This window comes from Macaca thibetana, chromosome 5 (assembly GCF_024542745.1).
Source record: "Macaca thibetana thibetana isolate TM-01 chromosome 5, ASM2454274v1, whole genome shotgun sequence".
Taxonomy (NCBI): domain Eukaryota; kingdom Metazoa; phylum Chordata; class Mammalia; order Primates; family Cercopithecidae; genus Macaca; species Macaca thibetana.
This window is the reverse complement of record NC_065582.1, coordinates 182,873,553-182,901,301: the sequence shown is the minus strand read 5'-3', so window position 1 is coordinate 182,901,301 and position 27,749 is coordinate 182,873,553. Positions and strand designations below refer to the sequence as shown.

General features: G+C 50.8%; 1 protein-coding gene across 2 annotated transcripts; it reads right to left on the bottom strand.

Annotated features, from left to right (window-relative positions):
• On the bottom strand, positions 1–27,399 carry NOP14 (NOP14 nucleolar protein). Of its 2 annotated transcripts, XM_050792261.1 has the most exons (18): positions 27,005–27,399; positions 22,442–22,576; positions 21,449–21,590; positions 17,069–17,208; positions 16,128–16,262; positions 15,055–15,177; positions 12,560–12,691; positions 11,369–11,648; positions 9,691–9,821; positions 8,941–9,026; positions 7,834–7,969; positions 6,916–7,017; positions 5,553–5,706; positions 3,672–3,831; positions 3,075–3,222; positions 1,018–1,136; positions 679–834; positions 1–116 (listed from the first exon to the last, which is right to left on the bottom strand). In XM_050792261.1, the coding sequence occupies exons 1-18, from the start codon at positions 27,197–27,199 to the stop codon at positions 17–19; spliced, it is 2,574 nt and encodes an 857-aa protein (XP_050648218.1). In that variant the 5' UTR covers positions 27,200–27,399; the 3' UTR covers positions 1–16. The 2 variants fall into 2 exon arrangements, with proteins under 2 accessions (XP_050648218.1, XP_050648219.1); XM_050792262.1 differs by lacking the exon at positions 6,916–7,017 and having other exon boundaries at positions 27,005–27,393.
• Positions 27,400–27,749: the final 350 nt, after the last annotated feature.

Genomic DNA, 27,749 nt, shown 5'->3' with positions numbered 1-27,749 from the left:
ATTTATAAAATGTAATTTATTTTTTGAACTTTTTCCTCTTCAGAGCCTTCCATTCACCTTCTTGTGTAGCCAGGCTGTTAAAAAGCTGCTTTACTTTCCGTTTTCTTTCTGCATCCCTAAAAGAAACAAAAGGCAAATGCCCATTTTTGGATTAGTTTTTTTTTTTTTTTTTTGAGACGGAGTCTCGCCTGTCGCCCGGGCTGGAGTGCAGTGGCCGGATCTCAGCTCACTGCAAGCTCCGCCTCCCGGGTTTACGCCGTTCTCCTGCCTCAGCCTCCCGAGTAGCTGGGACTACAGGCGCCCGCCACCTCGTCCGGCTAGCTTTTTGTATTTTTTTTAGTAGAGACGGGGTTTCACCGTGTTAGCCAGGATGGTCTCGAACTCCTGACCTCGTGATCCGCCCGTCTCCGCCTCCCAAAGTGCTGGGATTACAGGCTTGAGCCACCGCGCCCGGCCTGGATTAGTTCTTGGAGAGCGTCTTGCCCTCTCTCTCCCACATCAGAACATTAGCCACCGTGGCCACGCTCAGCTCAAACAGGGGAAGCGAACCTGCCTGGCTCCAGACCCTAGCCAGAGCCAAGGCTGTGGGATGCCAGGTGCCCAGTGCTCTGCCCAGGGCCACACAGCACCAAAGCTGAGTCACATCACAATCATGTCGCACACACACATCCCCCTCACCGTTCCATTATTTCAGAGAGTTGCATCCTCGCCAGGAACTGATTGTCCTTGCGGATTTCTCGAACAGCCCCTTTAAATTCACGCTTGTGTTTGTGGATCAGCCTCTTCCTTTCCTGTTCCTCCTTACTACTGCCTTGTTTTCTTCCAAACTCGAGGCTACAATCAAAAAGCCACTGTTAAGGAAGCAAGAATCTGTCCCCACCTCTCGGCCAGAGCCTGCTCGGGAGTGTGGCTTCGCTCCGTAGTCATCTGCTCAACCGCAGAACTGGCAGACACCCCCCGTCAGCTCCCACTGAGCCCCCAGTCCCGGCCCCCTAGGGAGATGCTGCCAACACCCACACTTTGACCAGCCGGGGCGTGAACAGCTTCAGTGGGACAGGCTTGCTCTTCTCACAGGTCAGTGGCCGGCAGAGCTGCTTCTGGCTTTCCATTTCGGTCAGTGTGCTCTGACACAGCTCCTGAAAAACACACAATCCCCGACGCTGCGATGACTTGCCTGCTGCGACCTGAGCTCCACGCGCAGGTTCTGCGGCGTCCAGGCAGCTGAGGACAGTACTGTGAGCTCCCCGCAGCAGGATGGTGCCCTTGCTGTGTGCCCACCGGTGGAGGGGAAGCCAAGGCTGTGGCTGCTCAAGGTCTGGCACAGCCAAAACAAAGTCAAGCCACTGTTTTCCTGAAGAGGGAGGGGCCCGTGTGCTGGCCCCGGAGAGCACTCTGAAAGGAGGGGACTTGGAGGTCATGACAGTCTGTGCTCCTCACCGCCAGAAACGTCAACAGAACCCCTTTCCCAGACAAACTTGGCACGAAAGGCCATGAGCCACCTGCTTCGTGAGAAGGCTCCCAGGAGAACCCCCTTCTGCCGCGGGGGGCCGCGTGCACGCTAGAACCCAGGCGTGCAGACTGATGCTGGGTGCCAGGCGGGGCAGGGTTTCTACCAGTCTTGGCAGTTTGACCTTATTTTCAAGCCAACAGAACCAACAGATGGTTAAGGCCCACTTTCACCAAGACCTTGGCTTCCAGAAGAGTTGGCTGGTGGCTTCTGAGCAATCTCCTGAAAGCCAGTTCACTGACGTTGGTCCTACCCACTTTCTCTTGCACAGGTGTGTCCTGGAACCCTGGCTAACTGCACCCACAGACACAGCCACTCCTGGGCCCATCTGGATGTAACCTTCGAGTGCCTGAATGCCACGTCTCCATGGAGGCTAAACTCAAGGGCCTGACTGGCTCAGTCTACGAAGACCACAAGGCCTGTTGTGCCCCTCAGCCAGGCCAACCCAAAGATTTTTAAATGAAAGGCACAACCCATGGCCACATCAGCAGAAAGTGGGTACAGGATAAGGGGCAGAACTAATGTCTCCTATTCCTCAGCCTTTGACTAGGCGATGGGAGTCTGTGATGGCTGGCTTGTCTGCTCTATGCTCCAAGCACCTGGCCAGGGACGGGCCGAGTTGCTGTCCTCATGGAACTCTCATCCTAGTGGGGCAGAGACAAGGACGGTGTAACGTGCCTGGGGGTCCGCACCGCAGACAAGACACAGGGAGCATGGCGCAGTGTGGGCCAGCGAAGGCCTGGCTTCCCCAGGGCATGGGTGCAAGCAGCACGGCTGTGAAGAGTTCCAGGTACAGAGAACAACTCCTGAGACGGAGCCAGGCCTGCGAGGAGGCCGGAGCGCGTGAGGGAAGGGCACGAGGCAAGGCTGCCAGGGCTGTGCTAGTGGTGCAGGGCACCCCTGTGGGGGCAGCTGTGGACATGGCATTGATGCCTTCGGCTCTAGCAGCATCCTGCACTGGTGTGGGCTGAGGGGCGGGGTTGGGGCAGGATGAAAGGCACAAGCCACAGCCATGTCAAGCAGGAAGTGGATGCAGGGTACAGCCTGTCAGGGTCAGGCTGAAAGGGAGGGAGGTGGATAGGCTGTAAGTGAATTTCGAGCGGCCCACAGAGGACAGGATGTGCCTGGCATCGAAGACTCATTCTTGGGTCCACCTGAGACTGTCCACTGGGGCTTCCTGTCACCCTGTGCAGGATGGTAAGACCATCCTCGAAAACCCATCCGTACTGCAGGGCGCGGTTCAGAGCTGACTGTCCAGGACTAGCAGGGGCTGACCCCCGGGCGTTGGTGCACCCTCCGTGTGGCCTCTTTGAGGTGGCACACAAGGCGACAGTTCCCAGCTACAGCTTGAGATGCAGCATCTGCTTTACTCCAGCCCAGCACTGCTCACTGTCACTGCCCAGTTTTAGGATTTCACTTTCCTTTCATGTTTGTGATTTTGCAGATGGTGTTGACTTAGAGCTGCAGCCTCAAATGACCAAATGCCACCAGCTTGGCCCCAGCTCGGCCCCAGCTCAGGGACATGTCTGAGCCCAGGTAAAGCACCCGAGTGGCCAGGAAGCCTCACCTGGAGCTCCTGGGGGTGGCTGCAGTCCGCCAGGTGATCTGTGAGGAGGGCTCGGAGAGGCCCCATGATGGCGTGGAAGGATGGCAGGGACCCGTACATGAGCACACAGCGCTTCAGCAGGGCCAGGCCCACAGCCAGGCAGGACAGTCTGTGAGGGCAGGAGGCAAGAAGAGGTCCAACTTGTTCTATTTGTCACTGACAAAACCAGTAACATGGCAAAAATGAACTTCCCCACTTCCACTAGGCTGAAAAATTCAATGTGGTCACCTTAGCTGGCCAGGGTTGGGCCCATACACCCACGGGCAAGGTAGGCTCAGTGTCAGGCCTAATGCAGGAGGGAAGGCTGTGGGAAACGCAGCGCCAGCTGGGATGGGGTGGCTCCATTTTTGGCTCCAAATTATGATTTGTGAAATCAAACAAATGTATTTTGAAAATGAAAAAAAAAGGGACACCATGCCTCAGAAAGGCTTTCACCCTCCATCAAGCCAAACGGCCGGGCAGCACGTTCGCTAACAGCCCATCAGAAAGCATGAGTGGCTCCTCCTGCCTCTGGGGACACATAGGGCACAGGCCCCAAAGCGGGGTCCCCTCACATACCGGATGTGATTGGCCTCTGTTGAAGTGGGGGCCCTCAGTCCACTCGCCCAGCGGAGGGAGAGGCTGCTCTGCTGCCACGTGGCCACATCCTCTCTATCAGACACCACAAGCAGTTCCGAGTGCTTCCCAAGTGCTCTGAAAGGGTGCACCAGAGTGGAACCTGAATTCCAAGTGCGACAGGACAGAGATGGCCTGAACGTTACTGGGCTCCCAGCAGGCTCTGCAGCACCAAGCCTGTGGAAGTTCACTCTCTAACAGACACACACTGATTTTTATGTTTCTGGGTTGTGCCAGACACTGAGGGTTTCCGTGTGGGCAGGGACACCTCAGGGGAAGGGGGAAAGCTCTGGCAGGGGGTGCGGTGAGAGCCAAGTGCCTGATCCTGCCTGGGAGGCCTGCTTGCAACAGACGTCCTAGGACCTACTAGGCACCACATGGGGCTGATGAGGCGCTCAGGCCACATCCAGGAACAGACTGAAGTCCCTGCCCCTGTTGGGAGACAGGCAGAGAACAGCACCCCAAGGAGCAAATGGACCAGACAGAACACGAGAAAGGAAAGCAGAGGGGCAGGGGGCAGACAGCAGGGTCAGTCGGGTGACGGTGCAGGGCGGGAGAGGCCTGAGGGGGCAGATGTCAGCAAAGGCCTGTAGGACACGAAGGAGTCAATCCACAGAGAAGGGCAATCCAGGATGAGGGCGTGGCTGCAGGGGGAGGGATGGAGACAGGCACAGTGGGGCGGAGGTGCCAGGCCAAGAGAGAGGGGAAGGTGGTGGGTCAAGCCCCGTCCCACTCCCCCAAAGCCGAGATGCACGCCCCCTCCCTGACTCCACCCGTGCCCAGCCTGTTCCTTCACAGCCCTTCACATGCGGGACTGCAGCAATCTGCAGGTGGCTCTCCCTGAGGCAGGGAGCATGTGGGCGACCGCGCCTCTCTGGCACCCGGCACCAAGCCTGACAGACAGGAGCCTCGGGAGCCAGGGGGTGGCAGAATGGGAGCACTGAACCGGAGGAATGGCCAGATCCCTCTTGGAAGGGACTCTGCTGGCAGTGTGAATGATGCCAGAGCACCTGCTCCTCAGGTCAGTCCCCTCGACATGCAGGCGCTTGGCACTGCACAGTGAACTGGAAATAGAGGGCGGGGGTCTTAGCCTTGAGGTCCAACCTCTGGTCAGGCTGGGAGAGGCATCCACAGACATGGAAGAGTTCAGGACAGAGGCTGCACAGCTCTTCGCCCCCCCAAAGGGAAGCAGCAAGTGCTGAGGAAGCATCCGGGAGCAGAGTTGGCATCAGGGGAAGGGGGAGGAGCACAGGGGCTGGGGTGAGGGCCCAGGAGGGCAGGCAGTGGGCAGACTGCTCCTCATCCCAGCGCTGCTCTTGCCACCCTCCCTCCCGAGTTCAGAGCGTTACAGAAGCAACACAGCAGCGATGCCTGTGTGAGCCACACGAGAACTTTCACACTGCCTTGTTGTCATGTGAGGAAAAAGTAAAAAGGTAAAATTGATTTTAACAATAGATCTTATCTAACCCCAAATACCAAAATATTGTGATTTTAACACATAATACAAAAAATTAAGATATTTTAGTATTTCTGGCACTGTCTTCGCCACCTGGGCATGTGTCACACGTGGGGCATGTCTCAGTTCAGACTCTGGCCAATGGAGACCACGCTGGACAGCACAGGTCACCGGTGGCGCTGCTTTTCCCCACATGGCATGTGCACGCTCACACAGAGGGAAAGAGGGTGCTACTCAGGACGGCGGGTGGCAGGTTTGTATGTTTCCTCTACTTTTCCATATTCTAAACCTTCTACAATGAGTATGAACTACTTTAAAACACTCTAAAGTATAAAATATTGGTAGGAAGCTTCTTCAAATCAACTCACCTTGGCTTGCTTTGTTTGGAGTTGCTATGTAAAGAATCCCAAGAAGAAAATTAATAAGCTCAGGTATAAACCTCTGGGACAAAGCCACATACTCCAGGAACAGGCAGCACACGAACAGGCCCTTCACCACGTCCTGGAGGGACAGGACAGGGCACTGGAAAAGAATATTTGGGGGGTTACTGTCCTGGGACGATGTCATGCCATGCTGGGCCAACCACCGGGCTTCCCTGAACCACACACCCCACTGAGCTTCACGGGTACAGAGGGAACCCCCGCACCTGATGGCAGTGTTGAGAGGACCAAGTGAGATGACAAAAACATAAAGAGCTTTAGTGATTTTTTTTCCCCTGAGACAGAGTTTCACTCCTGTTGCCCAGGCTGGAGTGCAATGGCACAATCACGGCTCACTGCAACCTCCACCTCCCGGGTTCCAGTGATTCTCCTGCCTCAGTCTCCGGAGTAGCTGGGATTACAGGCATGTGGCACCAAACCCAGCTAATTTTTGTATTTTTAGTAGAGACGGGGTTTCACCATGTTGGCCAGGCTGGTCTTGAACTCCTGACCTCAGGCAATCCGCCCGCCTCGGCCTCCCAAAGTGTTGGGATTATAGGCATGAGCCACTGTGCCCAGCCAGAGCTGTTCTATTTATAAAGTTCCTTCCACCCATACAGAGCGTACGATTACTGCAGTAAGCATGTACCAATCACATGCCTAATAAAGAAAAAGGAACAGCTTAAACTTTTTAAGCCAAAAAGGGAACAAAAGTCCTTATCTTCACACTGGATAACTTCACCACTAACTCGAAAGGTGGTTTTCTGGGGTCCCACCATCTGTAACCTTGAGGTGCCAAACCAGGCTCTCCCACTCCCACCCACATCTCGGGCTGCTCGAGCTAGGGCTCTTTTAGATGGGCCCTCTTTTTTTTTTTTTTTTTTTGAGGCGGAGTCTTGCTCTGCCGCCCAGGCTGGAGTGCAGTGGCCGGATCTCAGCTCACTGCAAGCTCCGCCTCCTGGGTTTATGCCATTCTCCTGCCTCAGCCTCCCGAGTAGCTGGGAATACAGGCGCCTGCCACCACACCCGGCTAACTATTTGTATTTTTAGTAGAGACAAGAGTTTCACCATGTTAGGATGGTCTCGATCTCCTGACCTCGTGATCCGCCTGTCTCGGCCTCCCAAAGTGCTGGGATTACAGGCTTGAGCCACCGCGCCCGGCCTAGATGGGCCCTCTTATACCTAACCCCAGTGCTCAGTCTCTGCAGCCCTTGAACCGCCACGCTTATGTTCCACAAGGCCCCGAGGGGCTGTGGCTCTGGCCACCCGTGGTGTAGCAGGCCGGCCCCTGCTGTGTGTGGAGAGGACGCACCTTGGTGAGCAGCTGACTCAGGCACACGAGGGCAGGGGTCACCACCGGGTGCCAGAAGTCGGAAGTTGGAAACAGCAACCTAGTGATTTGCAAATAAATGAGCTGGAAAGAAAGTGTTACCATACAGGTTAAAGAAGGTAAATGAAGTCCATGCATATGCCCTCCCCACAAACACTCCGGAGCCAAGAACAGGCTCTGGGGAGGAGAGGGTGCATCTCCTTGGCCCAGAGTTCTGGCCTCAGTGTCACAGAACAGGCATCCAACCACCGTGAGTCAAACAGCTAAACGTACAGTGAGGACACTGTGCTGAGGCCCGTGAAGGCTTCGCTGAAGCAGTCAGCAATGGTTACAGACACGGGCTCAGATCCCGTTTTGGGGAGTTGATTAAAATCATTAACCTAAGTCCTACCTACAGTTTTAAGCTTCTGCTAACTATTGTGAATCCATTTCAACACAAACACCAGGCAATAAAGAGCATATCTCAGCAAGTATTTCCTTAAAGTTACTAAAGCTGAAAATACAGCATGAGGCTGTTATAAAATTGTTAAAAATCTTAGTGTTCAAATGTCTCCCAACTTTTGAATAACACAGAAACCGAGACCAATTAAAACCAGTTCATAGGCTTGGGCCCTTATGGAAAATATTGTGGTTCTATTTGCCTTCCAACATTTCTGTCACTGGACCAAATACGGCACCATTCACGTGGAATCAAACCAGAATCTCCTTGTACGACCCACACGTTAGTCCGTGGCTAGTGGAGGAGTGCCCTCCCCTCCCAGGCTCGCTGCCCTGCAGCTCTCGCTCCAGATCACCCTGGAGGACAGGGCGCGGCCAAGAGCATCGTACCCATCATCGGCCTTCTGTGATACCATCAGAACCTCCATGGCAGGGGCAGTGCCTAAACTGAACTCTGCTTACCACGTCCAACCCTGGCAATGTTGCCCGGCCTTTGGTCTCAATCATTTCTTCCATCTCATGCATGGCATCTCGGAGAACAAATTTGACAGCGTCACTTGCAGATTCAGGAAACATCTGGCAAAGATTATATAAGTGCCTGTTCAGCAGAAATGAAAGTCAGGAGAGAATGACTTTAGATAAGAAACACAAAAACCCTGCAAGCCATTTTCCTATGAAATCACCTGTTGACTGAGCAAGTAAGAACTGGATGAATCTGCTTTTACTAACAGTATTCTTAACAGTCTACACTCACTTCTGCCATTTCCTAAAAACTCGGCCATAACATGGACTGGAGGTGGTGGAAGAAACAGCTTGATCTGTGGTAACCGTTGTTGGGGGCACCGCTCTGTGTGGCAGCTGCAGTGGACAGCTCCAAGGCACTTTCCATATTAACTCATTTATTCCTCACGACAGGTACTTCTTTGATAGTGTCTCCATGTACGCAGATGACGTGGAGAGCTCTGTGCGGCACAGGGCAGGAAGCTGGTGTGTGCTCTCACGGATAGGACACCAACACTCTCAACTGATAACTCTGCCCCTCTGGCATTCTTCCTGCCACCGGCCCCGGGGGCCAGAAGCCACCGAGTGGGTCACGGTCACACAGACTTAAGAGTGCAGCGAGGGCGGGAACTCGCCCTGGAAGGCCCCATGCAGACAAGAGGGACACACTCCCTGGCATGCAGAACCACCCAACTGGGTTTCACTGAGGGCTGAGGGGCCCCCGGGGTGTCTACCATGCTTTCCAAATATCTCAATCACCCAGAGCTTGAAACTTACAATGAGCCACCCCATCCCAGCCACAAATCTAAAGGGGTTCACTTGTTTCAAAATCAACTTGTTTGTGGTTAAAAGTCAGTCCCAGCTCTACGGTGGCTGGAGCGGCATGTGTGAGAAGCGGGCTTGTGCTGTGAGACTCACAAACCCTGGGTGACCACCCGCCTACCTGGCATGCCAACGCCACCATGCCACCTACCTTAGTAACTCTGGAATGTGTTTTTATGACTCTAAATGGGAGAAAAACTGTTCTGCTCAGCCCCACATCCCAGATAACACACGTTTTTTACTTACACAACCAATTTATCAATTACTCTGAGGTCTGGTGGGTCATCTGTAGCTAAATCGCCAACGTACTCCAAAAGAAAGCCAAACAGTTTCTGCAGGAACATGAATTGGGAAATAAAGCTCAGTGCTCAGCACCAAGGACAAAGCCACAGGCACACAGCTTCCAGATCAAGCTGCATTCTGGTGACAACCAGATGGGGCGGGGGAGCCCAGGGATACAGACATGAGCAGCCTTCTAACATGCAAGCAAAGACACTGCTAGAACTTGCTAAGCACTAGAAAGTGTAGAGGGGGGAAAGCTAAGGGTCAGTGCATCCTTCTGTAGAACAGCAGACAACACATCACTAGGAAAGCAACATGAGGAGCACACACAGCACGGCGCCCCCCCTCACGGAACATTCACCTCTCACTGAGAGGAAAAGGCACAATCACAGCCACCTATCTGACAGCAGTCTGGCTCTGCTACTTGTGGCTATGTTAACCTTAGTGTCCTCCCCTGTAACATGAAGGTGAAGGTCCCCATGCCTGCCTCTGGCTGGCTCTGGCACGAGGCTTAGAGAGGAGCCAAAGCCAAGGGAGGCCTCTGCCTGTGCCATACCAAGTGTTCCCAGCCATCATCATAGGTAACCAGGTGACAGGCTGGCCCCATCTGGCCTGAGGCACACGTGGCCGTTGCACAACTTCACACAATTCTGGCATTCATATACGGGGCTGTGCCGACACTCCCAGGACTCCACACACACTCAATCCACGTACTTCTAATTTTGCTTTGTTTCCTTCTGCGAGACTCGGGTGGTTGCACTTCTGAATTCTCTCCACCACCAAAAGCTGCTCTTCCATCGATCTTCCTAACAATAGAGATCTCAGTTCCTCATAGGATTCAGGGGCTATCAAAAACACAAAACATACTGCACATTTAACATTTATATATACATATATATACATATTTTTTTTTCTTTTTTTTTTTTTTTTTTTTTTTGAGATGAAGTCTCGCTCTGTTGCCCAGGCTGGAGTGCAGTGGTGCGATCTCAGCTCACTGAAACTTCTGCCTCCTGGGTTCAAGCAATTCTCCTGCCCCAGCCTCCTGAGTAGCTGGGACTACAGACACTTGCCACCATGCCCGGCTAATTTTTGTATTTTTAGTAGAGAGAGGGCTTCACCATGTTGGCCAGGCTGGTCTCGAGCTCCTGACCTCAGGTGATCTGCCTACCTTGGCCTCCCAAAGTGCTGGGATTACAGGCATGAGCCACTGTACCTGGCCCACATTTAACATTTAAAATGAGAATTACTTACATGTCTGCTAACATAGAGGTAATTTCATATAACTATTCTACTTCACAATCACAACAAACCCACCAGCTTTTGCTCTGGCACATCTGGAGGGGTATCAGCCATCCTGACCTGGGCTGTCAGGAGCGATCACGCACCTGGGAACACGCTAATAAGGAAATGCCCTCCCACCTTTCCTCTATTAGGAATTTGCTAAAACACCCACAGTTTCAGAGCATCTCGGTGGCAGGGCGCTGGGTTTAGTGCCCAGACCACTTCAGAAAGACCTGGAAGGAGCCACTATGAGCCAAGCAGTGTCAGCTCATGAGACTCTTGCCACCAGAGGGCACATCACAGAGGCCAGCTTCACCACTAGCTTCTCCTCTGGAAGCATCCTGCAGGCACACGACAATTCGGCATTGCTTACGAGAACCCGACCATTTTTTTCTTTTTTTTTGAGACAGGGTCCTGCTCTGTTACCCAGGCTGGAGTGCAGTGGTGTGATCGCGGCTCACCGCAACCTCAGCCTCCCAGGCTCAAGTGATCCTCCCACCACAGCCTCTTGAGTAGCTGGGAACACAGGCACAAGCCATTGCACCAGGCTTATTTTTAATATTTTTGGTAGAAACGAGGTTTTGCAATGTTGCCCAGGCTGGTCTCAAATTCCAAGGCTCAAGTGACCCACCCACCTTGGCCTCCCAAACTGTTGGGATCACAGGCGTCAGCCATGCTCCTGGCCTGGACAGTTTTTCTCCAGATACTAGACAAAACACTGTATATTCCATCTAAAATGTTACGTGGCCAAGCAGGAGGCCCAGGTGGGAACATGGAAGCCTTCTCACAGATGTTTACCCACCTCCCCAGCCCGGCCCCTCTGGTCCGCCACAAGAGGCTGACCGTATGCTACAGGGGAGGTGAAGGTACCACTACAGAGAGATGCGTCTGGCCCATCTGGGGCCGGCCCACAGAACCACGGTGACAAACTAACATGACCACTCGCTCTAAGACCTGGATCAGCAGACACAGGGTGTGTCCACGCACTCCCAAGGGCATCCTTGGTCCCCACTCCACAAATGCACCTCCTGGGCGCGAGACAAACACACACAGCTATGGCCAGGTCATAAAGGTTATCCGAGAACCTGAGGAAACCCACGCACTTGCCCACCTGCGAACGTGTAGGGCAGCTCGTCTCCGGCAGCTTTTCCAGCTCTTCCCTTGCCGCTCGTCGGCCCTCTCCCAGGAGTCTGCCGCTGCTCTTTTGCTGGCTTCTCGTTTTCTTCCTCGCTCTCTACGTTGGATTCCAGGTCCGAGTGGCCATCTGGACTATCACTCTCCTCTGTGTCCTCCCTGCCTGAACTGTCACCTTCTTCCTCGTTGCTCTCAGGGTCACTGGCTTCCTTGCTTTGCTCTTCCTGGCCATCTTCCTCGACATTCATCTTTCCATCCTACCAAGAGTGTGGAAACCACAGGGCATCAGGACAGGCTGAGACAACCACTGGACCATCTCGCAGCCACATCAAGAGGCAGCACATCAGTGCTTCTTATGTGGTTGCAAGGAACACAAACCTGTGTGCTCCATCTGCCCACTGGCATTAGACCTCCTGCCCACCACCCGCTGCTAGGCTATTTGAGCCATAGGAGCTACAAGCTCCCAGCGAACCCTGCTGCAGGATGGTGGGCCAGGTTCAGGTTCTGCTAGGGAGCGGCATGGGATCAGGATTTGGAAGGTGTTCAGTGGCCGTGGGCTTGAACACTGGGAGTGTCTACAGCACCCACCACTGGTTTGGGAGGGCTGTACCTTCTGCTCCTCCAGGTAACCTAGTGTTTTTATCAGTATCCATTTTCCGGCGTGGACCTCTTCTGCTTGAAACCTGTCCTGCCTTATTTTGCTTCCCTGGACCCTGATTGATACACTCTTAAAATGAGAAAAGGGTATCAATTTATAAAGTTCGTGAATTAAAAACTACACCAGTCACAGAAACTCAATGACATCACTCAGAGAAAATTCACAACTCTAGCCTTGAGTTAGCTCCCTCAATAGTACGCTGACGTCATGTAGACAGAATCATGCCGTTATTAACAGAAGTAGCTGATGTTAACCAAGTAAGCAGTTTTATCTGTATTTCTTTGAGAGAGAGAGAGAGACAGAGCATGAGCAAGCGAATGCACACACTATTGTTAAAGTCTCCTCTCTAAAGTTTTGATACCTGATATACCATGAACACCCAGATAAAGAACTTTAGAGAAACTGGTTAAAAAGATTTAAAATTCCCAACTGTAATAAATTCCTAAAATGAATACCAAAAAAGTTTTTAAATTAGAAAAAAAAGAGAGAAAATGACGGCAAATATCTTACTTTGTAGGAAAGCAAACGCCTGTCATCTTTATCTAGCACGAAGCCATCATTCAGATCATCTGCTGATATATGTTTTGGTTTCTTCACATTTTCATCCTCATCCTTTCCAAGCATTCTTCGAAGCCTCTCAGCCTGAGCAGGAAGAAATGAGATGTCTTAGGGCACACTCCTCCAACACTTGGTGAGGAGGTGTGCAGTCCTGCCGTGGGCAGCGGGCTGGGCCTACGGTCCTCCCAGCTGTGAGGCTGGTGCATCCAGCTTGCTTTCTGCCTGCAATTTTCAATCAGGCATGCAAATACTTGCTAAGCAGTACATTCCTCATTTAACAAAATCAACTGTTCAAACTTTGTGGCCAATACTCTCCAGTCACCAGGCAAGCCTATTATTCTAAGGTCTTCATAGCAAAATTCTGCTGGCCAGCCCCGACTGGAAGTCATCACCCCCTGCACCGAGAGAAGAGGAGCCAGGACGCCAAGAGCAAGCAGCTCCAGGGCCTCCACTATTTGACCACACACTGGACATGGGAAGAAGCTAGTGATGTGGTTACGTCAAAACAGCCAGCTGAGCCAGGTGTGATGGCAGCTCATGCCTGTAACCCCAGCGCTGTGGGAGGCCGCAGTGGGAGGATCAGCTGAGCCCAGGAGTTTGAGAACAGCCAAGGCAACATAAGGAGATGCTCATCTATACAAACAATGTTTAAAAATTAGCTGGGGCCAGGCGCAGTGGCTCACACCTATAATCCTAGCACTTTGGGAAGCTGAAGTAAGTGGATCACCTGAGGTCAGGAGTTCAAGACCACCTGGCCAACACGGCAAAATCCTGTCTCTACTAAAAATACAAAAATTAGCCGGGCATGGTGTTGGGCGCCTGTAATCCCAGCTACTCAGGAGGCTGAGGCAGGAGAATCACTTGAACCCAGGAGGTGGAGTTTGCAGTGAGCCAAGATTGTGCCACTGTACTCCAGCTGGGCGACAGAGTGAGACTCCATCTCAAAAAAAAAAAATTAGCTGGGCACAGTGGTGTGAGTCTGTGGTTCCAGCTACCTGCAAGGCAGAGGCAGAAGGACTGCCTGAGCCTGGGAGGTCGAGGCTGCAGTAAGCTGTGATCATGCCACTACACTCCAGTCACGGCAACAGAGACCTTGTTTAAAAAAAAAAACAAATGTGGTTGGGTGCAGTGGCTCACGCCTGTAATCCCAGAACTTTGGGAGGCCAAGGTGGGTGGATCACCTGAGGCCCGGAGTTCAAGACCAGCCTGGCCAACATGGTGAAACCCTGTCTCTACTAAAAATACAAAAATTAGCCGGGTGTGGTGGCAGGTGCCTGTAATCCCAGCTACTTGGGAAGCGGAGGCAGGAGAATTGCTTGAACCTGGGAGGCAGAAGTTGCAGTGAGCCGAGATCGTGTCACTGTACTCCAGCCCGGGTGACAGAGCAAGACTCTGCCTTGGAAAACAAAACAAACAACAACAAAAAACAAACGAAAAAACTCAGCCAGCTGTAGAAGTGTCTTTACTTCATTTTTGTTTTAACGCAATGGATTTTTTAAAACTGCATTTAAAAAAAAAACTTACAAGATAATATACTCATTACATTGTTAGTAGATGTTTTGGGATAGAGTAATTATTAAGGAATGTCCATTTTTGGCAGTGCAGTGGCTCATGCTTGTAATCTCAGCACTTTGGGAGGCCAAGATAGGTGGATTGCTTGAGGTCAGGAGTTTGAGACCAGCCTGGCCAACATAGTGAAATCCCATCTCTACTAAAAATACAACAATTAGCTGGGCGTGGTGGGGGCAGCTGTAACGCCAGGTACTCAGGAGGCTGAGGTAGGTCAATTGCTTGAACCTGGGAGGCGGAGGTTGTAGTGAGCCAAGATCACACTACTGCACTCCAGCCTCGGCAACAGAGTGAAACTCCGTCTCAAAAAAAATAAAAAAAAAGTCCACTTTTAATTTGCTGTACTTGGGTATTATTTGCATTTTATTTTGTTTTTGCTTTTATGATCAGAAATAAAAAGTTATTCATGTTGGGTGCGCTCACGCCTGTAATCCCAGCGTGGCTCACGCCTGTAATCCCAGCACTTTGGGAGGCCAAGGCGGGCAGATTACGAGTTCAGGAGATTGAGACCATCCTGGCTAACATGGTGAAACCCCATCTCTACTAAAAATACAAAAAAATTAGCCAGGTGTGGTGGCACGTGCCTGCAGTCCCAGCTACTCAGGAGGCTGAGGCAGGAGAATGGCGTGAACCCGGGAGGCGGAGCTTGCAGTGAGCCGAGATTGCGCCACTGCACTCCAGCCTGGGGGACAGAGTGAAACTCCGTCTCAAAAAAAAAGAAAAAAAAAACGGTAATCATGAATAAATATAAACTTTAAATGGACTAAAATATTCCACTGATCAAACAGTATTCTCTTCAGCCCATCGTGCAAAATGGAGCGGAAGGCGCTGTGGATGGACAGCAGCACAGCCCTGCTCCTGAGGTGCTGCCACCCTACCTCCAGCTTCTTGAGGCGCTCCTGCTCTTCCTTTGCCAATTCCGCCTCCGTCTTCATCCGGTTAGAGGGCTGCGCCTTCATTTCAAAGCCAAGCTCACGAACCATCATGTCATATGCATCGGGCTAAGGCAGAAAGAAGAAATTTTTCATTTTAAAAATATATTTCTTATTTTACAAAAAGAAAAGATCTAGCTTCCTGGGACATTCTAGTAATGGCTGCATAATGTTATTGAAGTAGTTAAGCCACACCTACATCTTTTCTTCGAGAGAGAAAACTGTTCTCGTCAGCCTTGAGGATTGCAAAATCAGTGGACATTTGGTCACAAAGAATTTATTTACCCCTAGAAAAATTCTTCTCAGAATACATCTGCTTTAACAAAAACAGGCTGGGCACAGTGGCTCACGCCTGTAATCTCAGCACTTTGGGAGGCTGAGGCAAGAGAATCGCTTGAACCCGGGAGGTGGAGGTTGCAGTGAGCCAAGATTGCACCACTACACTCCAGCCTGGGTGACACAGCGAGACTCAGTCTCAAACAACAACAAAAACACTACTTATCCAGGTATTACGCCCTAAACATGGGAAATTAAGTAAAATATCAGTAATAGCAAGAGTGACCCACAAAGATGTACAGATGACCACATGGCACTAATCTGGCAAAATCTAGATTTCTCTGAGAACCCAGTTTCTTAAACAAATGCATTTTCCAACAGTTTAGACTAAAGAGAATGCAGTAGGAAACAAGCACTGTTTATAGAGGAAAAAGTAAGTAAATGTATATTAAGTGTATGTATTATGTATCAACAGACAAATGCGCCACAGGGAAGTTCAGACACCTGTTCTGATGTGTCCACCCTGAAGTACTTCTTCCATCCAGAAACACCCCTTTCTTCAGTTGAATTCACTTGGAATAGAGACTCAAGTAACTGAATCTCCTTCCACCCCAAGATTACACACAGCAGCTAATTCAGTATCAATGTTCAACAGAAACTTGTTCGGAAGGAAACAGCCCTTTCTCTGGACAGTCAGCCAGGTTCAGTAAGTAAAAAGTTTCTTTCAGTCACTTGGCTCCCACCTTGGGTTTCTCCTTTTTATCTCTGTTCTCTGACTTGGGAGTTTTGTGGGACAGGAGAGTCTGAATTTCTTTCCAGTCTTGGTCTAGCTTCTCTGTGAGCTCGAGGGCATCTTCTCGTTGAGCTTGTCTCTCCCTCTGGGGAAAAAATAACAGACACACACCACATATCATTACTATTGGACTTCAACCCAGAGGCCCAATGTCAGTGCCAAGGACACACACGGTGACCACTCAGTCAGCACCAAACGTTTCAACAGAGAAAAGAGGCCAGGAGAAATTAGTATTTTAAATGCAAAGCTACAAAATCTCATCAGATGGAAATCATTTCCTGCCATAAACCATTAATTTAGATACTCTGAGCAGTTCACGGCAAATGAAAAAAAAAAGTGATTTTTTGGGTACACGTCAGATACTGAAACCAGCAACAACAAAAAACCCATCCGTGCCAGGTGCGGTGGCTCACCCTGTGCTTTCCAACTAGGCCAAGGTGGGAGGACTGCTTGAGGCCAGGAGTTTGAGACCAGCCTGGTCGACACAGCATGATCCCCATCTCCACAAAACATAAAACAATAATTAGCTGGACATGGTAGTGCCCCCTAGCTGCTAGGGGAGCTGAGGTGGGAGGATCACTTGATCCTTGAGCCCAGGAGTTTGAGGCCACAGTGAGCTTTGATCGTGCCACTGTACTCCAGCCCGGGCAACAGAGACCACATCTCAAAATAAAACAAAACTTAAACCAAAAAAAGGCAAAAGAACCAAAACCAGTCAGAGGTATATGCTTTACGTGATTTTTAAAATTCCTATTCACAATAAATGCTTTTATTAAACTCATATAAAATATTAAACACAGCCTAAAAATGTACAGGGAAAAAAAGCTCGAACACATCTTGGTGAGCCTGTCTTACCATGGAGAAGATGGTCAAGAACACTGGCTAACCCACCTTCTCTTGTTTAGATTTGGCAATGAGCTCTTCAATCAGCTCCTTCCGGGACTTGGCTTTCCCCTGCTCCTCGCCTTCCTGTTGAGTCTTCTTGTGCAGGAGCCCGCCGCCGCCTCCGAAGTGGGCAGCAGTCAGCTCAGCTGGGGCGAAAGGCAGAAAACCCCAGTGAAGCCCAGCCCTGGCGTGGGAAGCGTTTCCTTAGCACTCTGCCAGCGCTTCCCCCACAGTGCTCTGGAAAATTCCATATTTGAGGAAAAAATGCTCACACGCAACAGCCTGGCCTGAGACCACAGGCACAATGGCACTTGAGAAATACCCAAGGTAAGCCACTCTGAGAAAACCCAGACCCATTACACTCCCAACTGGCTATAACCCAAGTGGCTGGAAACACTGAGCACCTATTTTTGATGGTGCTGGTTCTAGTGAAGACTGGCAAGCCCAGAGCAAGCTGGCTCCAGGGTCTTGTGGGGGTGTCGCCTAGGATCAATGGCACAGTCTGTGTCCCTCCCAGCTCCCTGGGCAGGGCCTAGAGACTCCAAAGCCCTGAGCTAAAGGCAGGAGCAGGAATCATCTACCAGGGCCACCGATCTTCAGTCTGCCCTACTCACTAGGGCAGAAGAGAAATTAAACATTGTAGGAAACATCGCATTTGGAATAAAAGAAACCTTTAAAAATCCAATTTCTCAAATGAAAAAGAGGCTCAGATGGGAAATGATATATCCAAAGGCCCACATCATAACAGAAACAAATGTTAAGATGGTTTCTCCAGCTTGGGCCTCCAGCATGCCAGCAGCTCCCTGACCAGCAGAGCCCTAGCCTGGTGCCTGCCTGGGCTCCCCACCTCCACTCCCTTCTCAACCCCCTCTCTCCTTTCTCTTCATCCCTCTCTGACTCTCCCCTGCGTCTCCTCTGAAATGCCGTCTTGCCTGAGTGATGGGTCAGTTCTCAGTCTTCCTCTCACTACCAGCAGCGCTCAACACATTCACCACTCATTCTAGAAAAGCTTTCTCTTCTTGGCTCCTAGCCCAACCCTGCCGCCAGGGCCTCACTGTCCCCTCTTCACCAACTCTTCAGGTCACAGTTCCTGCTGTCTGTCCTCTAACTACTCGTATTCCCTTGGCAGCCTCATTCAGTCTCTGTGCTGACAGCATCCAGTTCCTGTCTCCAGCCTGCATTCTCCCTGACCCGACTGCACCTCCAGCACCGCACCGTGGATGTCTAGCGGGCATTGCAAACTCCCCCAAACCCATCTATCCCAGTCTTCTCATCGCAACAAATGGCAATTCTATCTTCCCAGGTGCTTAGGCCACACACCCTTGGAGTCGTCCTTGATGCCTGTCTGCCACACCTGTATCCAGTTTGCTGGGAAATCCCATTGGCCTTGTCTTGTCACACTATGCGATTCCTTGGCTCCAACACCCAGACTCCTTTTCTCAAGTAAAAGCCAAAATCTTGGTCAGGCATGGTAGCGCACACCCGTAGTCCCAGCTACTCTGGAGGCTGAGATGGGAGGATTGCTTGAGCCCAGGAAGCCAAGGCTGCAGTGAGCCGTGGTCATGCTACACACTCCAGTGAGGCTGAACAAGACGCCTCAATGGCGCGTGCTGCCGTTTTCGGCTTTCTCCTCCACAGCACTTCCACCTTCGATCAGACAGCAGAATTTGGTGACACATTTGTTTAATGTTTGGGTCTCCCCATAAAATGTGAGCTGAAGGAGGGCATGGCTTTCTGTTTTGACACTGCCATTTCTCTGGAACCGAGAACAGTGCCTGGCACATAAACCAGTATTGGTAAGTGAATGAATGAATGATTCCTGATTTCCAGAAACGAATGATTTCCTTCCTGGAAAACTAAGTATATCAGAAAACACTATTTAGTACCCTAGTAATCCGAGTTCGATCACGCTATTTTCTTTTTTTTTTTTTAACTTTTATTTTAGGTTTGGGGGTACAGATGAAGGTTTGTTACACAGGTAAACTCGTGTCATGGGGGTTTGTTGTACAGATCATTTCATCACCCAGGTACTAAGTCCAACGGTGATCTTCTCTGCTCCTTTCCCTCCCTCTCTAGATCCCCATGCCTGCTGTTTCCTTCTTTGTGTTCAAGAGTTCTCATCATTTAGCCCCCACTTACAAGTGAGAAAGTGTGGTATTTGGTTTTCTGTTCCTGAGTTAGTTTGCTAAGGATGATGGATGGCCTCCAGTTCCATCCACGTTCCCACAAAAGACATGATCTCATTCTTTTTTATGGCTGCATACATGTACCATCATAATAGTTTCTTAAAAGATTTGCAAAATGCCAACTAATAAGCTTGTATTAATTATATAAAAGATTCAGAAAAGGATGATTAAAAAAAAAGGAAATCCTCCCTTAATGAGTTTGTATTAGGATTTGATTAGAAAGATTTTTTATGTATCTATTTATTTTGAAGTCCAAACAGTATATTTTACAGTAGGTGAAATGTCTGTATTCAGTGTAAAACAGCACACAGCAGCTGCAATTTAAGAGTCAGGCTACTTGGGAATTGAAGCCCCGCCCCCTCTGGTTACGAAGCCTGAGCAAGTACCACCAACTCTTGTCCTTAGTCTCAGCTTCCGCAGCGGTAAAGTGCTCACGGGATGGTTTTTAAGATGAAATTCTCCTAATCTAAGAGAACAGACCATGTGACAGTTGAACAAAACAGAATTTGTCTCCTCATGACAAATTCAGTGTATTTATTTTCACATGTAAGAGGCTTTTCTTTTATAAAAATTACCTGGGTTTTGGTGAGCTCATAATCAAAATCAAAGGATAGGAAATCAGGAATGAATAGCTGAATTCCCAGGACCTGTTACTCGGAGAAACTGAGTCCTACTTCTGCTCTAGTCAGTGGCGCACCACAGCGCCTCCCCTAGCCACGGGCGCACCACAGCGCCTCCCCTAGTCAGCAGCGGCACCACAGCGCCTCCCCTAGCCACGGGCGCACCACAGCGCATCCCCTAGCCACGGGCGCACCACAGCGCCTCCCCTAGCCACGGGCGCACCACAACGCCTCCCCTAGTCAGCAGCGGCACCACAGCGCCTCCCCTAGCCACGGGTGCACCACAGCGCATCCCCTAGCCACGGGCACACCACAACGCCTCCCCTAGTCAGCAGCGGCACCACAGCGCCTCCCCTAGCCAAGGGCAGACCATAGCACCTCCCCTAGCCACAGGCGCACCACAGCGCATCCCCTAGCCACAGCCGCACCACAACGCCTCCCCTAGTCAGCAGCGGCACCACAGCGCCTCCCCTAGTCACCGGGGCACCAGAGCCTCCTCTAGTCAGCAGCGGCACCACAACGCCTCCCCTAGCCACGGGCGCACCACAACGCCTCCTCTAGTCAGCAGCGGCACCACAGCGCCTCCCCTAGTCACCGGCGCACCACGGTGCCTCCTCAAGTCATGGGCGCACCACAGCGCCTCCTGGCAATAAGGGGAATGCCACTCGCCCAACTCATACCAAGGCAGTTACCTCCACTCTCAGGGAATTAAGATCTCCCCAGGGAATGCGTTTTATAGCTAAGGGTCCACAAGAAGTCTTGAACAATGAAAAGAGCAAAGAGAAAGGCACGGAGGTTAAAATAACTGGCCATTCTCTTCACGCCTGTGAAGCCGAGCAGTGGCGGGCTCTCCTGGTGTGCCGCAGATGGCAGGTTCTGCACCACATGCTTGCTGCCCTAACTCCTAAGCCTTTTGCCCCTTGGATTAGCCAAATATCAGAAGGCAGCCCCAGGCTCTAACGCCTTAACTTTCACACACTAACAAGACACAGCTTTGAGAGTCAGCTTTAGATTTGTACACCTTTGTTCTGAAGACATCGGAAAATGGGACCTACTCTAACTTACAAGAAATGTCAAGTAATTGATGTCATGACTGCAACCTTATACACAGGGTTCAAGACAGTCCTGAACTGAATCTTAGACTCTGTTAACATTATTTAAGGCCAAAATTTATCTGTTTCATGTTGTTATCCTCAGATACGAGGCTCAATATGATTTTCCTCAAACTGTATAATTCCACATAATTCCACAGTAGGTACAGGCTAAAGGAACTCCATCAACACCACTGTACAAATATTAGGCTGGGATTGATAAAGTAGGGTGAGCAAAGTAGTGCATTCAGTGAGCCACCTGGAGTCAGTGACGTGGGTTCTCCCCACAGTTTTTTTTTTTGCTAAAAAAAAAAAAAAAAAAAAAAAAAAACATAAAAACTGTCACCTGCGAAACTTGTGGAGAGGTTAATGATCAGTAAAACTTTCATGCAATAACTTTCTCTAGTCTCTAAGAGCAGAAGGTCCAACAAGGAACAGACTCTCCCTGGCTCCATGCCCACAGGCCCGTGCAGGGCACCCCAGCCTCACCAGACAACGCTCCTCGATCCTCAGCGTCGCTGTCACTGTCCACAATGTCATTATGCTTCTCGATGTCTGCCAAAGACTGGCCATAATGAGTCAATTCTTCATCTTCATTTAGATTGTAGATGCTTTTTTTCTCATGATGTCGCTGACAGAAGAGAAAAAAAAAGGTTTCCTAAAATTACCACTTCCATTTCACAGCAAAAAAAAAAAAAAAAAAAAAGAGAGATATATATATATATTTCCATTATATTTGAAATATGACAATGAATCCTAAGCAGCCTTAAAGAGTATTCTGGGTCAACTAAGCAATGATTCATTATTTAGACAGAAACGGAACTCATGGAGGGAATTCTTTTTTTTTTTTTTTGAGATGGAGTCTTGCTCTGTCGCCTAGGCTGGAGTGCAGTGGCGTGAATTGGGCTCACTGCAACCTCTGACTCCCTGGTTCAAGCAATTCTCCTGCCTCAGCCTCCTGAGTAGCTGCGATTATAGGCATGTGCCACCATGCCTGGCTAATTTTTGTATTTTTAGTAGAGACGGGGTTTCATCATGTTGGCCAGGATGGTCTTGATCTCCTGACCTCGTGATCCACCTGCCTCAGCCTCCCAAAGTGCTGGGATTACAGGCGCGAACCACCACGCCCGGCCTCATGGAGGGCAATTCTTAAATAAGCCCAGGGCCCAGTTTCCACTCTAGCAATGCTGCTCAGGCCACTTGCTCTCCACCCAATGGAGCTGAAGGCAGCAGCTCAGCTGAGAACTCCTGTGCACACTGCTGCCATGTAGTGGAGTTAAGGGATTTATCCATTCAGCTACCATGTGCAGAAGAAGCTGCTTCTCCTTTGGCCTAGCCAGATAAGGCACAGGAATCAAGGGCTATCCCCTGGACCTTCCAAGTGCCCAGGAACAGGGAGAACGTGCAGAATCAGCCTTCTCCTTGGGCTTGACTTCCCTGTGCAATGTACAGCAAAAACCCTCCTCCAGTTTCTTTCCATACCTGCTGTTCCAGAGCAAACCTCTTCATCATCTTCTCCTCGGGGCTCATGCTGCTGTTGTATTCTCCGAAGCGTTTATCTCTGAAGACATTGGACTTATCCCTTTCTTTGTACTCCTTTAGTAGAGTCTGTGTACGCTGGAGAACAGGTCAGAAAACAATCTCACAAAAAACCCTTGTGATTTCCACTACAGGGGACATCAGAACAGTGCATACTTTAAAGTTCAGGGCTATGCAGTGATGTCAAAGTTCACACACAAGCTGCTTTCATCCATGATAGGCTTTCTCTACTAGTGACAGAATTCTGAGAGGAGCAAACAACTCTCAGTGATAACGGGGTGATCACTTTCTTTTCCTCTTTAGAGTCTATCGGTGCCAAAAGGAAGGGTAAACAAAAGCACACTAGCCAAGCTCAAGGCATGAACGGCTCCCTCAGCCATAACAGCTGCCTTAAGGTTTAAGGATGTGTGCATTTTACGCCAGAATCATCTGGAAAAGTGGAAATGGGTTTAGACTCTTTCCATCATGGAGGAGGGTACTATTTCCCATCAGAGGTACTCCTAAGAAATGTACAGTTGTGGGTTCACACTAGACACAAGGCCATAAACAAGTTAGCGAGGTCATGGTTTAGGGGCTTCACCTTCGGAAAACCAAGAGGAGCAATATTTTAAATACAGACAGCAAGTATCAAATAATTCGGTTATTTTCCCAGCAGCAACAAAAAAAGACCAAGTTTAATAGTATTCAAAGTTGGCTGTCCTGGAGGTTGAATTCCCTAAAGCAGAGAGAGGACAGAGGTGAGTGAGGAATGAGTGGCCTCTGCAACCCGAGATGGCCACACTGCAAACTCTTTTCTGCTGCAGAACTTCTGTTTGCTAAGGAACTGCCATTACAGTGGTGTTTACACAGCAATTCCGAAAGGAAATGGCACCAAGGCAAAATCTTGACGCAATGGAAGGCCCTTGGAATCATCCAATTCAGTGGTTTTACAAACCCACCACAAATTGGTGCCTCGGCAGACACTCGAAACCTCTGATCTAACCCCACACCTAAGTGTTCCTTTTCTTCTTCAGGGATTCCTCTAATTTTTTTTTTTTTTTTTTTTTTTTTTTTTTTTTTTTGAGACGAAGTCTCGCTCTGTGGCCCAGGCTAGAGTGCAGTGGCCGGATCTCAGCTCACTGCAAGCTCCGCCTCCCGGGTTCCCGCCATTCTCCTGCCTCAGCCTCCCGAGTAGCTGGGACTACAGGCGCCCGCCACCTCGCCCGGCTAGTTTTTTGTATTTTTTAGTAGAGACGGGGTTTCACCGTGTTAGCCAGGATGGTCTCGATCTCCTGACCTCGTGATCCGCCCGTCTCGGCCTCCCAAAGTGCTGGGATTACAGGCTTGAGCCACGGCGCCTGGCCGATTCCTCTAATTTGTGAAGTCACTTTGAAAGAATGTGAGCGTGGGGCAGGAGGGAGGGAGCATGTGGTGACTTGGTCACTGCCACTCTGGTTCCAAGTTCTGTTTCAGGAGGGGACAGGCCAGATTTTGCTCCAGACATAGGTCACTTCCCCAGGGTCGGAAATGAACTTAAAGGCTAAGAAACCCACATTTAAGGTCAAAACCAGGAGCTGGAAGAAGAGGAGAGGAGAGTGGAAGGGGTTAAGAAGCAGCTGGGCAAGAGCAGAAGATGCTCCAGCAGGGACAGAAGCACACCGTGGCCCTCCTTCCCATTTACAGCACATTCCATCTGGAGAGGTCAACCGCAGTATTCATCATGTGGACAGGAAAAAAGGATGTAAAAAAACCATTTCTCTTATCTCACTTTGAAATGTGAAAGTGCTATTATTACATTTAAAATGCATGAAAAACCCCTCTGCTGCCTGAAGAGTAGGAAACCATCCATTAGTTCAATAAATACTTCCAAAGGCAATTTTCGTCATTTTCTTCAAGAATGTTTCAAAAACCAATTTCTTTCAACTGAGACATGCTGAATGATTAATCCCTAGTAACTTCCTACCGTGGCAGTGCTAAACAATGTTTGTTAGAAACACCTTTGGGGCCAGGCGTGGTGGCTCACGCCTGTAATCCCAGCACTCTGGGAGGCTGAGGCAGGCGCATCACGAGGTCAGGAGATCCAGACCATCCTGGCTAACACGGTGAAACCCCGTCTCTACTAAAAATACAAACAAATTAGCTGGGCGTGGTGGCGGGTGCCTGTAGTCCCAGCTACTTGGGAGGCTGAGGCAGGAGAATGGCGTGAACCTGGGAAGCGGAGCTTGCAGTGAGCTGAGACTGCGCCACTGCACTCCAGCCTGGGTGGCAGAGCGAGACTGTCTCAAAAAAAAAAAAAAAAAAAAGTAAAACATCTCACTATTTAAATCACAAGGTCTAGCTGGCAATCAGATGGGAGCACATTACATGTGATGGCCTGTACTGCTTGATGAAGTCTGTATGGACAGAGGCTGCTTACATGCTACACTGATATATATATATATATTTTTTTGTAGATGGAGTCTCGCTCTGTCATCCAGGCTTGAGTGCAGTGGCGCAATCTCGGCTCGCTGCAACCTCTGCCTCCTGGGTTGAAGCAATTCTCCTGCCTCAGCCTCCCAAGTAGCTGTGATTACAGGGGCATGCCACCATGCCCGGCTAATTTTTTTGTATTTTTAGTAGAGACAGGGTTTCACGGTGTTGACCAGGCTGGTTTCAAACTCCTGAGCTTAGATAATCCGCCTGCCTCGGCCTCCCGAAGTGCTAGGATTACAGGCGCAAGCCACTGAACCCAGCCTACACTGAGAAGACTTCTGAGGCCTGTTCCTGCAGAGGGAGGGAGCGTCACTGGCTTCTAGCAGGAAAGAGGTAGATGGGGCAGGCATCAGCCATCTGGCCTCTAAAAACATTAGTTCTCATTATCTGGAATATGATTCTATGGGTAAATCTTAGTGAAGAAGCCAACTGAGACAGCCCACTTACTTCTAAGGGACCAGCCCACACGAAAAGACCCAGGCCTCCTACGCTGGCCTCACATGCCCCCACAGGTGTTATCAAGCTCAGAGTCAACTGGATGATCTGCTGTGGCAAGTGCCACACCTCACCACACCGGGACAATGTGCCTTTGCATCTGTGTCCTCTGCCCACCCTGGGACCATGAACAGCTCACTCCCTTTGCGAAACTTGGCTGTAACTCCCTCTAGGAAGAATTTTCGGACTTTCCTGTTATACTTTCTCCTGACTGTGATCTCCTAAGGCACTCAGGTTCCACTTTTGATTTCTTCAAATATTTGTTTCTAGCATGGGCCAAGCATTGGAGGTCCAAAAAGGAGCAGCAATTCCCGCCCCCGTCCCAGGCCTTCAGCACAGAGCAGGGAGGTGATCTGCCAATACCAGAAGTTTGAGCAACCTGTCCTATTTGGGCTACATAGCTTGGGTGGTGAACCTGAGCCCGCCCTTTAGAGACTTTGGGAGGTAAGGCAGACCTTTTGGACACACTGAGTTGCAAGAGGTGAAGCAAGGAAAACAGCCGGACTGTGCGGGGCTCGAACAACAAGCCAAGAAGGCTAAGAATAACAGTATTTAGAGAACACTTGCTATGTGCTCTATGTGCTATCTTACTTAATTCTCATAAACCACCACAAGGGGTAGGATGTATATTATTATCTCTACTTCAGAAAAGAGAAAACTGAGGCTTCAGTGGTGAAGACAAATGTGTCTATTCTAGGGACCACACTACCTTATTCTCCCACCCCTGCCCTGGGGTGTGTAATGAGCGACTCTTACGGAAGTCAGCTGCAAGTCTATCCTGCCTATTATACACGCTGTCGTCTTCGTGCAGTAAGGATATTTGATTTGATTTAAATACCATCCAGCTTGCACACTGTGATGGAATAGAGATCAAGAGCTCATGAAGGCAGGGGCAAGTTTTATTTACCTTTATCTCCCAGAACCTAGAAGCGAGGTCAAACAGAAGCGCTCGGGGTAGCAAGAAGGCTCTATAGACATTGAAATGTGAATGCATGCCCAGCCCTTACCAGTTGTGTGACCTTAGGAAATTCATTTGTCCTTTCTGTGCCTTATTTTTTCACCAACCTACTAATGTATGTTCCTCAGTGAAAATTAAAAAAAAATTATATTAAAAAAACTAGGAAGCAATGCGTTTCCATAGAGTTACTTCCCAAGGAACAAGGTCACGCGCTTCAGGGGAGAGCCGATCAAACATCAAACGGAGCATCCCACACAGCCCCTACCCACCGTCCCTAAACCGCAGGAGCTCAAAGTAAACGCGGAAGGGTTAACAAGCAGCTGTCCAGGACGCCGCCCGAAGTGACCGACTCCTCCTGACCCGGTTGGAAGAGTCACGGAAATAACACGAGTGCAGGGTCTCCAGGAGGGCGATAGTTTCTAGGTCACTCCAGCTCAGAGAACAGCAGAGGCTTTCGGACTATAAAGTCAGTCCCGTGACTACAAAGTCACGGCCTCCGCCGCTCAACTAGGAAATCGACGCACCGAGAAGGACGCAGCCGGTCCGAGAGCAGCATGGGGCCCAGATCCTGCCGTCCGGCTCCCCCTGCGCCCCCCGCTTACCTTCCTGAGGGCCCGCGCGCGAGACACCCCGGGCAGCCCCACGTCGTGGCGCGTCTTCCGGCCCAGGATCTGGAACTTCTGCCTGTTAACTTTCACCTCGAATGGATTGGAGTTGGCCTTCGCCGGGCCCCCTCGCGCTCCCGCCGGCGCCCCGGAGGTCTTCCTTCGCGCCCCGACCTTCTTGGCCTTTCCCATGGCGCGCGGCCCGCTGCGCCCAAGGCGCCGAGACCCGAAGAGAGACGCGGCGCGAACTACCCCGAGACACGTGCCGGGCAGCGGAACCGCCTCCCGGCCTCGTCTCGCGAGAACAGCGCATCACCTCCGAGCCCGCAAGAGGTAAACACTGCGGCCGCAGGCTTCTCCTCGGCTCGCTCGCCGACAGGCTCAGCGACTACAACTCCCAGCAGGCCACGCGCCGCGGCCCGCCGTGTACTCTTGGCGCAGGGCCTTCTGGGAGCTGTAGTGCCCTGGGCGCAGCGGCGAGGGGCGCTGCCTCTTCAGCTAAGCCGTTAGCGCCCAGCCCGCCCGGGTGCGGGTCGCGGGCGGCGGCCGCGGCGGCACCCCTGCCAGTGAGCCCCTGTCCGAAGTGGGCCACGGCATTGACTCGGGGCTGCCCGGGGACCTGAGGAGGGAGCTGCGCGCGCGAGGCGAGGGTGATGGGGCCGAGAAGAACCGGGGCGATAGCGCGGCAGCGGTGACAGCTGGGACCCGCCGCGGTCGGGCTGCCCCCTCCCGTCGCCTCGAC

Coding starts and splice junctions, on each gene's coding strand:
- NOP14 (XM_050792261.1), bottom strand. CDS start 27,199: ATGGGAAAGGCCAAGAAGGTCGGGGCGCGAAGGAAGACCTCCGGGGCG. Junction 12,692..15,054: donor AGCGCCTCAAGAAGCTGGAG/GTAGGGTGGCAG, acceptor CTTCCTGCTCAG/GCTGAGAGGCTTCGAAGAAT. Junction 7,018..7,833: donor CATTGCCAGGGTTGGACGTG/GTAAGCAGAGTT, acceptor CTTTCTTTCCAG/CTCATTTATTTGCAAATCAC.